General features: G+C 38.7%; 1 protein-coding gene across 1 annotated transcript in view; it reads left to right on the top strand.

The window, feature by feature from the left end:
- LOC108570316 overlaps positions 1 to 12,791 on the top strand; it is a 208,039-nt gene that overhangs the window by 82,889 nt on the left and 112,359 nt on the right. Inside the window, exon 2 of the mRNA XM_017932154.1 lies at positions 6,019 to 6,236. Within this exon, the coding sequence (XP_017787643.1) occupies positions 6,019 to 6,236 (218 nt within the window). The remainder of the gene's footprint in view (positions 1 to 6,018; positions 6,237 to 12,791) is intronic.

Here is a 12,791-nt window from a genome sequence, read left to right as displayed (position 1 = left end):
TTCAGATGAAAAAAATTTAGTAGTCCAATTTTTTTTTCTCTTCTTTCTTTCAAAGGTAAGAGCTTTCTACGAAAGAGCGTTTTAACAGTGCAATTAAAATTCTACGAGTTTCTTCTGTGTATGTAAAATTTCTTCTGTAAGTACTCTTTCTATGTGAATTCTGTGATATAACGGTACTTACTTGTCGACGAATTTATTAAGAACTTGAAATTACAACGCTGAAAGAAGTATAAGCTGAACGTGTAATTAGAAAGTTGTACTATGATTTTTCTTGAAATTCTAAATAAAGAAGAGATTCAGTGATAAATATGAGATGTTCAGTGCTCAAACTAAGGTGAGAATAAATTAGATTTGTAGATAAAAAATAGTAGGTTTATTTCCTAATAATTTTTTCATAGTAATAGAAGTTCAATCACATCTAGTTTGCGCAATATCCAAACTCAAAGTTACAAAAAATCATTCAAATTCCCGATTTTGTAATTCAAATCCTCGAAATTCTGTCAACTCTACAATCATTCCTAGCATTGTATCAAACACTTACAAAGATACTATAAAATAGTAGCTAACACTAAAGTGTCGCAACTAAAACATTTTCAATTTCCATTTTATTACTTGGAATATCTCCTCACACGTAGATTTACACCAGAATAAATGTTAAAAGTTAAACTGCAATACTTGAAGCAAATAAATTTCAGCCGACGTACGTTTCATAATACAGTAATTAACCAACTTTCTTCCCGTTCTTCTCAATAATTCCACGTCTTCCGCTTGCAAACAGGGGTGCGAATTACACCCGCCAAATTCTCCAACGGGAATCCTATTTTTAACCCTTTGCCATCGAGTGGCGACTGAGAAGCGACATGAAATAATCGTTACTTGGTAAATAATTAACGAAGACAGAGAGCAGATCTACGGGCCTCCATAAATTTCTTCATCACGGTGAAATAGAGAATACGTTGAATATTTAAATAAAATAGTACACTTTATTTCTACGTTAGTTTGAAAAAATGTCGAAGATCGCAAACTTTTCTACAGCAAAATCACCTCCGAGTGCAAAGGGTTGTTAATACAGCAAAAACCGCGGGAAAATCCATCGATACGAAAGGGGGAAAAATTAATGCTCTTGGAACGGGAGGTTTCGGGTGTTTGGCGAAGCTATTCGCGATCGTCGAAGGGAAATCCGCGTGGACCGCGGAAGACGGATCGCGATTGCACCGCGGATTCGAGGAACCGCCGTGGAGAAGCAATTCCGGCAACGGGGGCCACCACTTGTCTGCGGTGTGATGCTCGCCGTGAATGTGAATCGCGCGTATCTTCTACGGGGCCGATCTTTTCCCCGGTGCACTTGTAAAGGGCGCGTAGAGTTAATGAGACGGAAGAACGAGCGGCGCGATATTGCAAGTTTGAGAAATGGCCTCATAAAGACGGTACAGCGCCGCTGAAACTCGAGGCGAACCTCGGCGAGGATTGAAACGCGCTCACGAACGCCCGGGACAAAAAACCGCTGTCATGAGCTTTCGAGATGTACGATCGCGCCTCGCGTAATTACGCGCCGGTAATCTCTGCCTGTGAGCTTTATAACGCGTATTAAAAAGTAACGATCGGCAGTCGAGGGTTCGCCACATTGGAAGATTCTTGGCTCTGCCGGTGGTGGATGATCCAGAATGAAGTGGAGCAATTTGTTTTCGACTTTAGATGTACCAAACTTGTTCCTCTTCTTCTTCCTCTGCTGAGAAAGTTCTTTATGTTATATTGGTGAAATTTTATGGTTGCGAAGGTGTCTTGTTTATAATTTTTCGTTTCAATGCTAGGGTGAATGGAGCATTTTTTCTTTTGGAAGGGTACAATTTGAAGTGAAGTGCAGATGAGATATTCGGAAGCTGAACATTTAATTTTGATATTTTTGAAATTTGAAATTTTTCTTTATGAATTGAAATTTAAAGACTTCAATTTAGAAAGCACAGAATGTTAACCGTCCGATAGTACAAACTTAATTTCTAACTCAAATACTGATCTCTGTGAAGCTTAAAATTTAATTTTGATGCCACAAAGATCTCCTGCAATGCTACAAATATTTGCAGAACCCGCCTTAAAAGAATCCTAATCAAACAAACTCTAACCTTCTCTTATCTCAGAAAACTATTCTCGGATAATCCTTCTCACTCCTAAATCCCATAATCCTGATCCCTTCGTAAAATACCACGCCATATCGAAGATCCCCAGAGTAATTCATACAATACTACAATCGTATATAAAAATCTGCAATAATTGCAGCGGTCATCTCCCAGTAATTTCATTGCGAAATAAATCATGTCTTAATTACTCCATCAATTTGTTACAATTTATCACCCCTATTTTACAATTTTGCAATTTAGAGAGCAATAACTTTACACCTCTCTATAGTACAATTTTCTTTGATTTATATTTCCAATAATTTAGATTCAAACACGTACTGCACCAATTTAAAAAATAAATTTCATTCGTCAAATTTCATTCAAATTACAGAAAAGAAAATGTATCTAAGTTTCATTTGGATTTTATTCAGATTCTACTCATACTCCAACAAGCTCATACTATTACAGTAACAGATTCTATATTACAACCTCGTTCCATCAAAATCAGACCCAACAAACCACCCCACAAATTCTTCCCTGTCCAATCACTATCTCTGCTACTTGCGTTAACTTGTAACAGAGATATCGTCTCGGTATTCGTTGACGTTGTACACTTGGAGTGTCGGGCGAATTTACAACTCGTCGCGAGCGACACTCGACATGTAAAATAACAAGGACTTCCGTCTCGTAATTTATTCCGACGTCGACACAATTAGACGTACCGTGGAACAAAATTTACTTTTCTCCCGGTACAAACGAAATTACCGTTTCGAGAGCGACAGAGAACGAACGATAACCATCTGGAAGCCATGTTTCGCTGCAATTTCGCCAACGTTTCGCGAGGGTTGAAACGGAGGGGCGGAATGTCCCTTGAAGAGCACTTGTCAGGTCGCGTAAATATCGGCTCACCTGCGTTCGACCTCGATCCATCAGATTTGGAGAAAACTCGGGAAATTTCGCACGTCAATTTGCCCTTTTCACCTGGTCGCCGCGAGAATTCTGCGGACAATCGGAAAATTCCCTCGCACCTCTGCCTCCTGGCGCTCAATTAGGAGATGGTTTATCGTCTTGGAAGTTTCTACTCGCAATTTCAGAGCTATTTCGGTATGTACAACGCGTTTGATTTGTTCTCGTAACAATACGTGAGTACGTGGAATGAATTCTCTGTTTGAAAATATCGCAACGAATGGAAGATAAATTATTACGATTTGATGTTCGTATTTCTTATACTGAAAGGAGTTATAGGACTGGGATTGCTGCTGAAAATGTTTTGTTAATTTTGTTATGCTACGATAATATGTATTCAAAATACGATAAACGTTAAATTGCGTATTCAGTTGCGCATGTTGAGAATTGTTCACATATCTGTTACGTCGAAAGCGCGGAGTAATAATATTACAATTAGTATTAAATCCTGTAGAGAATGATCTCGTGGGAACGAAATGTCGAAAAATTCCAGGAACATTTCTGCCACTTCTGTCTTCAAAAATTGTTATAAAATCTTTATTCGATTTTCATTCTGTGCAATTTTCAATTCTCCACAAATTGTCTATATTTTATTAAAAATACATTAACCCTTTCGTGACAATTGGGACTTATACGTCATACTTGAGTGCTCGAACAAAAATTGATCTGAATTTAGATCACAGACATCAGCGATGATCGACAGATAAATAAGAAATTCTTTAAACAAACAATTCAATCACTAAAGGGTTAACGAACATTGTTACGAGTGGTGACAACAGCTAACAGAAGCTTTTCAATTTTTCTTTTTTCATGTTCTTCCTTGGATCACGCCACTTCTTTCATTATGGCAATGGTGACGGTTGCAACGACGGACCCTAACAATCCGCATGATAACAACGACACGCTGATTAACTCTGGTGATGGTGACCACGATAATGCAACGATACGCCGTGGCGATGGTGACCACAATGCCTGGTACACCGTGGTGACGGTGACAACAATGACACGTTAATAAATCATGGTGATGGTGACCACATTGGCATGCTAACAAACCACGTTCACGGTGACCACGCACACTGATACACTAACATTCTGTCGGACACCTTGTTGGGCCAACGACTTAATTGCATCCCGTAATAAACCCCTTAAACGCTTTTAATTACCCCATACTTGATACACCTTTACGATATTTCTTTTCTCGACCCTTTCGCTAATTACTATGTTTACTTTCGTTCGAACGGTGTCCTTTTATTGCTATCGTATTACAAATATACCTGCTGCTTTTTAATGACTCTTTGTTTCTTCTTCTGCGATATTACAATGACTTCTTAATTACCTTTCGGTGTCGTAATTACTGTAATTTCCTGTCGTTGCTGTTCTCTCATTATTTCTCGATTACCGTATACTTTCTTCTTGCTCTGTCGTTACACTTTGCTTTTCCTATAATCGCATTCTTTTCTATACCATCTCCTTTGTCATTTTGAACACTTTAATTGTCGATTAAACTCGTTTCGTTCTATTTTCAAATCTGATCTATCAATTCTCTTCTGAACTGCACTCTCGTTATTACTCTGTCTTACGTATTATCGAATATGCAATCGAATTAACATTCTCTTATCAATTTTCTCTACCTCTCTCGCCCTATTTCCTCACAATTATCAACGATATCTCACTCTTCTTTCATCCAAAACCAATAATATTCCAACGAAATGGACAATATCCTCCGTACATAATCTCTATGCAATTGATCCATTTTATGTCCGTACAATACAATCGAATTAACAATTTCTCATCAATTTTCCCTACTCCCAAATCGTGATCGAAATCTTCTTCCATCCAAAACCGATAATCTTGGAACGAAATTAACAAACCTAACAACCATCGGATCGCTCGTTTTTCTCGACTTCGGCCGTGGCACGAATCGTTTCCAATGCAACGGGGCAACGTGTGCGGTTCCGCGCGCAAACTCGCCGTTCAATTCCGCAAATGTGACCCGTTGTTCGTCTCGACTGGCTTGTATCCGCGTGTAAACGAACCGTCACCGCTTTCGCGGGTGTCATCGATACATCGTCCGATCCTCGATTGATCCACTCGTTAATTACCGCGAATCCCTCGAAACTGGTCACCATTGCGGCGACACTGTTACGGGTCATCGATCGATCCACGCTCCCCTGTATTTCCTTCCTTCCGCTCTCTCGTTTCTGTGAATCTCGTCCTCCTCCTCTATATTTTTATTTTACTTTTTGTTTTTCGCTGGTTCGCTTTTCGCCTCCTTCTTCGTTCTTTCACTTTATCGAACGCAAATTTGTTCGTGTGATTTTTACATTGCCTACTTTTCGTTTGCCGTGGCTTGCTCGTTGTTGCGATTTCACACTCTTTGACACACGATACCGCTGATGGGGATCCCAATCTATTTGATCGAATGACGATTTGCTGGCAAATTTAATACCTCTATCACGGATCGAATGTCGCTCTTTTGTGATGCGTGATTTCCTATTCGGTTTTTTTTTTCGGTGATGTTTTCACCGTGAAATTTTGCCCCTCTGCTTCCTCTTACGGGCGTATTTTTCGTTCGTTTCGATCGTTTTAATTCGACCCCGTTTCTATGTTGTTTTATTCAACTGGACACCTTTCGTATCGACTTCGTCGTTGAAACATTTTTTCGTCGAATTTATTGGAAAACATAATTACCACGTATTTCGCGTGCAAAATATCTATTCGTATTATCTGCCTGTTATTTCAACGCCTTTTGCGACTGAATCGATACGTAATTAATCTCTTAATAATGTTTCTTCCATTTTTCTGCCGTTTATATTTCCCTTACATTTCCAACAATTCCACATCGTCGTCGAATAATTGTCACCGCTCTATCATGCTCGCGGCTTAACCACACGTTACATTTCACGAACGTTCTGCGACCGCGGTTTTAACGCGACAGCCTTGTTATTAGGCACCCTGAAGACATATCAGCGCGCAGCCTGCGTCGAGGAGTCGATGACGTTGAAGTGTCCACTAGGTACCACGATCTCCGTCGTTCTGGCTCAGTATGGCAGGACCGAGGCAAATGGCACTGACAGGTGCAGCTCTTTCGATCAATCCACGCTTGTCGGGGACAGACAGGCGAACCAGAGTTGCATCTGGCTGCAGAAGCTCCAGGTATGTGTCTAGAGAGCAACTTTTTAATAGCGAAATTGTCGAGTGAATTGAAGAAGGAACGAACTTATTTCGTCAAATATTTTACGACGAGCTTGACTCGAAAGAAAAAGTGTCTTCGAGGAAAGGCGCAAATGAAAATTTCTAATTTATTCGTTAATTTTATAAAATTTCGGTGCTCACGAGAATGTTCCTTTCACCATTTATTTCCATATTGCATCGAGTATAAATTTTCAAAGGTCGTCGAAATTTTCAGTTTTCCAGAATTAGTAGAATATAATTTTTAAATTTGCAAATAATAAATGGATGAAAGAAAATTTTTCATTAATTTTATAAAATTTCGGTGCTCACGAGAATGTTCCTTTCACCATTTATTTCCATATTGCATCGAGTATAAATTTTCAAAGGTCGTCGAAATTTTTCATTTTCCAGAATTAGTAGAATATAATTTTTAAACTTGGCAATAACAAATGGCTGAAAGAAATTTCAGCGATCGTAAGAATATTCTTGTTACCATTTATTTTTATACTGCATCTAATATAAATTTTCAAGTGCTTCCACGGAAGGTAAATAAATTTACGTGGCAATATTTTAATATATCTGGAATCTTGGATAGAGCACAATAATGTATTCCCTGTTTATCACCACTCGTAAATAATTATTTCGTTATTCATACCTCTTAATGGCGTATATTATTAATTAAATCCCCCAGTTCGTTGTTCGTTCGTATTTATCGTTCATAAATCGCGAATACTATATCGTAGTACTCACAGCAGGTAGAATTTATATAGTACAGATATGTAATTATTATTACCGCGATGAAACAGCCGAGATAAGTCGGTATTAACCCGAACGGACATTACTATGCAGAAACTTTCTGTTAGAATAGAATCTAAACTACGACCGACGTATGGCTCTCATCATCAACGTTCCACAGCCTCGTATAACGTGTGTTCCGTATTATTAGTTCCTGTAACTTACTAATTAATACTCAAATTTGCCAAGTTTAAATTGTACACAAGTATTACATTATCGACTCTAAGTTCACTCTTCAAGTTTACTGTGCTAGTGATACTTTCTATATAGTTAGTGTATTTTGATGGAGCAAGCTATTTGTACGTAGATACAACGATATTAAAATGGCGTAACGAAGCGTATTACAATTGAATTTGGAAAGGAATCAAATTTTGTGAGGAGGAAATATTGAATCTAACATAGAAATGTAACACAATGTTTAACCTTTACATTATTCAGTATTCAAACTTAACTTTGGGAAAATTACAATTAAAGCGAAAAGAAACTCATTTTTTATATTTTCACAAATTTTCAACGAACAAGACATAATAATTTCCCTACTGAAATAAATAAAATCATTCTTTAGGAAAGGTTGAGAATTTTCTAATAATTTCGAAGAGTCATTTCTCTGCCTAAGTACATTTCCAGCTTCCCTTTAAATTTCACGCAAAACCACGGTAACAACGTTGACGCTAAAAAAAAAAATCACCCAGTTTCACGAACTATCCCAAAATCGTACAGTAAAAGAAAAAAAGAGAAACTACCCTCGAAGAAACGGTATAAAAAGAACAGCGCTTATGAACTATGACACCCCGCGCGTTACATTCGTCTCGAGTCGCGAATTTGCCTAAAATACTTTCCACATTCAGCAGCGGTATCGGTGAAACTCCGCGAAGCAGTAACCTCAGGAGTATCGCCGTCGTAAAACATTGCGTACCGGGGGTCGTCTGATTCGGTTCCTCGGAAGTTGGAAGTCGCAACTCCGGGATGGCTCTTCCGCGAAACTTTATCTACCATCTTATATTTATTGGGTTCTCGCGAAATCCTGATTTCTAATCCGGCAGAAAGACGCGGACGATTGCCCTGGCACCCGGACCTCTTTTCCGCGAGGAGCAACCGAGCCGAAAGGAATCGTAAACCGTATCCACTTTGCCAGGTTCACCCTTGCACACGATTTCCAACCCTCGTAACCTCTGCTTAGGTTTGTAAGCTCTCGTGCTTCCGCTACGCCGTGCCACCGAGAAAGATTTCCACGAGAAACCCTTTCAACGCTGGGATTTCGCATCGAGCTTTAGCCTCTCGTGTATACGTTGCACTTCAATGATACCTTCGATCTTCCCTTTTTCTATCGCCGCTTTGTTTCGTCAACTACGCTACCTCTCGTGAGTAGCTTCTGTGTTTCGATGTAGGTCAGGATCAAATAGTTTTCGACTGTGCTCGTTTTTAGGTCGAACGAACGAACGAATGCTCGTTCTTTCTACACTTCGACAAGATTTCAGTCGAAACGAGCGTAAACATTTCAGTTTTCTCAATTTCTTCTCACTCCTTCGTAACATATTTTCACAGAATCTTGTAAGTTTCTCATTTTGAATTTGCGTTCCCTGGAAATGGAGATCTAATGGAAAATCTCCCCGTAAAACTGAAGAAATAAACGAATGCTGAATGCATGAGAAATTTTTGGATGTGGGAGGCGAACGAGCACTCGTTCGTTTCGTCTAAACGCACCTTAATATGACGAATGAATGGAGAGGAATGACGATGATTAGTGAGATTTTCAAGTAACGAACGAAAATTGAACAGTCTCTCGCTGTGGCAGATTCTTTATATTGCAGAGGATGAAATCAAGGATTAAATCAAGGTGGAAGAGTGCCAAGAGGCTCTAACAGCACGGCGCGGCTAAATTTTCAGAGCGTAGCAACGAAAGGGTTAATTTGGGCTAGATTTTATTTAATAGATATTATTTTTGTTTTTGAATTTAAGGAATATTTATGCTAGTAGCAGTTTTCAGTTTCTACAGTTCGTAAACTTCGTGGTTGGTATAAATTTGATTGTTTAACGAGGAGTGTAATGTCCACAAACTAGGTGTATTCATATCCTTTGACCAACTTCACGTTAGATTTACATAATGTGTCAGCTGTCCTGGACTTTGAAGCATTATACGGTATCACAAAGCTTTTCCCTTGTTATTCCTTAATTATTACGTAGCACGAATCTTGCGAATCAAAAGTTTTCACATCGTTGCATTCATATTTAAAAATATACATATTCTTGGAACATTTCCATAATTATTTCGTAAGTTTACTGAAAAATATTACGCTTGATCCTCTTTGCTCGCGCTCTGAAGAGATAATAGTTCGTGCCTCGTTACGTTTGAAGTGATCTGGTATGAGAGTTCGCTAAAAGATTGTTATAGAACAGGTCGATAGATTTTTTTTATTCTTTTTCGCAGGAACTTTAATAGAAGAAACTTGATGTCGATAATTGAAGAGCATGATTATTTCTCGTTGCGCCGTTGCTCTCTTGTATCGTCGGTGAGCTGGCTGTTTTTATCGCAAATCAGCTTATACCTCGATCCCCTTATTTACGGAATTGTACAACAGCTACTTTTAATGTTTCAAAGATCGCTTAATAGTAGAAATGTTTTCAATTTTGAACCTGAGAAATTCGTCTTGCTTTCGAACATCTTTCTCCATTTTTCGGTTAACAAGAAACTAGCCAAACTATCAAATTTTCATTTAATTACTGTCAGTAATGATGTGAAAAAATAATCTGTTTATTGTGTAAATCGCAGAATTGTAACTTAAGAATGTAGTCCTTCGGTACCAACTTATCTGATAAATTTCTACATAAATATCTCTGCTCGAAGAGTCACTATAACTATAGAAATCGTGAGAATAAAAATAGGATAAAAAAAATGGAAAACTGTAGCCCTTCGGTATCAATTTATTTGATAATTTGTTACATAAATATATCTACTTAAATTGCCACTGCAATTATACTCATAAACATAGAAATCACATCGCAACAAGTGAACAGTGAAAATAAAAATATGATCTTTAAATTAACAACAACAGAACTCATCCATTATGTCATTTCTTCCTTCGTACACAAGTAGGTACGTAATTGAACGTTTCCATCTTCCGGCAAACCACGTCTAGAATGTTCTTTCGCAGGTTGAAATTTTCTTAGAAATCGAAAATCAGCGACGTGAATTTTTTCCCGTAAAAGTGGCACATATACATCAACCGAGAGAGAGAGAGAACTTATCGTTCGTTTGGTCGTGTCGCGGGACGAGTCGCATTTTCAGACCGCATTTCCTCCCTCGCTCCCCCGGAACAAGTTGGTCGCAGGCACGCTCGACGAAACAGTGGAGTGTCGTTTTCAGGTCAGTTGCCATTATCTTTTCGAAGGTGGATTTTAAATGACGGCCATCTCCTCTCGCCTCTTTCGTCCGCTCGTTCAGCCTGACTTCGCTCCGTTTCGCTCGCGACGAGACTCGCGATTGCCAGTGAATTTCCACGGAAAATGAGCCACGTTTCGTTCGTTTTGCGGGCTTTCAACACCTAACTGGCTGTTCTTGGTTTCCCTCGTTTCATTCGTGTCGAAACGAAACGAGAATTGCGCTTCCAGTCGCTTCGTTTCCGCTTAATCTTGATTAACACGTTCAGCTCGAGACTTTTATTTGTTTTTTCGGTAAACGTTGTCGCAGAATGGAAATGCGATTGTGTGTACAAACTTTTAGATTCGTTAGATCTGTGCCAAGTTACTTGTTTAGTACGACGACGTTCGGGAAAGGAAACGGTAAATTATGACAAACGACGTATAAATCGAGGTGAAGAATATTTCATAATATTTTTCTCGTTTGTAAATTCGATCAAATTTTGCAAAATTGTTCTCTGGTTGATTCTGCACACAGGGGTTGGGAAATTTTCGTGAGCACTGCGTTACGTGCGGTAATTTGTTGGTTTGCGTAAAAGCGATTAGCAAGACGAAACTGGATGCCAGGTTTTGCAGTCGCTAGCAAAATCCTGTTTGTTTCCGTATAATTAGCTTCAACGTTGAACGAGTTTCGCTCAAATGTCTGTGGTTGCGTTCGATTTACGTCTTCGAGTGAGGTAGAGTAAATTATACAGAGATTATTAACATAGAGTTATCGTTTAACATGTATTAACGGTCAGGTTACTTTTTTATCAATTATTTCCAATATTCGACAATTAGTGAAACAACTGACAATGCTAGTTTAATCAGTAGGAAAGGTTTTTATCAATTACGGTGAAAAAATGTGTGTCGAAATATTTGAGAGATTTAAAGGTAAATGGTCTTTTAATTCGAATAATTCCCCGTTTACCCTGAGGCACTGTACGCAGTAATAACTTATCGATTAAGCTACAATAGAAATTCTCAGGACCGTATCCAATGACCAGGAAAGATGTACGAGGATTTCGTATTGATTTCATATTTCACGTTTCCACTGCTCTGAAAAGCAACCATTGTGCTTCTTCCCTATCGCGCCACAAGAGAAGGTAAATAAAATAAATTCTACCGTTTGATCGATGATTTTACCGTCACCTTTCATATCGTCTGCTTTATGAATTTTTATGTATATCGTTTTAATAGTTTACACAAGTTGAAAATGATGCGAATCTGAAATTCTTCTTCTTGGGAAATTTCACCTTTTGGGGTAGAAAAAGTTAGTCTTGGGAGTTCGTGTAAAGATGGAATTTAAATTTGTGTCCATCACTTCAAGTACGTTATATGAAAGTGATAGTTTTAACGAATGGGATCTTTACAGCTCTTCAAAATTGTAGCATTCACTGCAGCCTATCAGAAAACGTAATATATATTCCTAATTTTTTAACTTAAATACAGTCTTTTCATTCCCGTCCCATTTTTAAAAATGACAGATCAAATCAAACAGCTTCAATTTATCTCACCTTGTCAGATTTAAATTCCCCTTATCCTCAGATTTACCGATGAAATTTCAATTAGAATTCGTGTTTCCAATTTTCAACTTAACAAATACAGTCATGTCGTTTCCATCTGATTTTCAAATGTAACACAGCTTCGATTGATCTCACCTTGTCAGATTTACAATTCCCCTTATCCACAGATTCATCGATGAAATTTCAATAATTCCAAATTCTTGATATCTCGAAAAATTTCACCAGACTAACGCAGAGTTAAGCAAACGTATATTCCCGTATCAACGGCGGGTAATATTTAATCCAATCCGACGAATATCACTTTACATCGAGCAGCGTACTTGCACAATTTCCCTCGAACTGCCGGCGAATGAATTTCGAAACTACTACCCTCCGCCGTTCAGACAGTTTAATAAAACGTTGAAAAGCATATCGCAGAAGTATCAATTCGCGTGATTATACAGCGGGGTTGGCTGCACGGGAAACAATCTTTTCCCTTTCCTTTTCTTCGGCCCGTTCACTTAGTATAATGTGATCACCCGGACGACGCAGGGAACTGCGATCGCGCTCATTTACGTTTTTCAACGGTGGCTTATCGGAAATGGAATATGAAAACGTTGCCCGGAGCCGTTGCTCTAAGAGAAACGTAGTCCTGGATGCGCGTGGCGTTACGCCAAATACGCTCGTTATTTCGATCACTCGCGATAATATTTATTATTGCGGGACCTATGGAACTGCGGAAGCATCATTTAGATTTATCGAAGCCACCCTGTTGTACGATCGCACGAAACAATTCCGCCCCGTTCAGCGGTTTCTTTTTCTATTTGTTTTTTTTATCTCA

This window comes from Habropoda laboriosa, unplaced genomic scaffold (genome assembly GCF_001263275.1).
Source record: "Habropoda laboriosa isolate 0110345459 unplaced genomic scaffold, ASM126327v1 scaffold68, whole genome shotgun sequence".
NCBI lineage: Eukaryota > Metazoa > Arthropoda > Insecta > Hymenoptera > Apidae > Habropoda > Habropoda laboriosa.
Note: the sequence above shows the minus strand (reverse complement) of the source record. Positions and strands in the feature narration are given on the sequence as shown.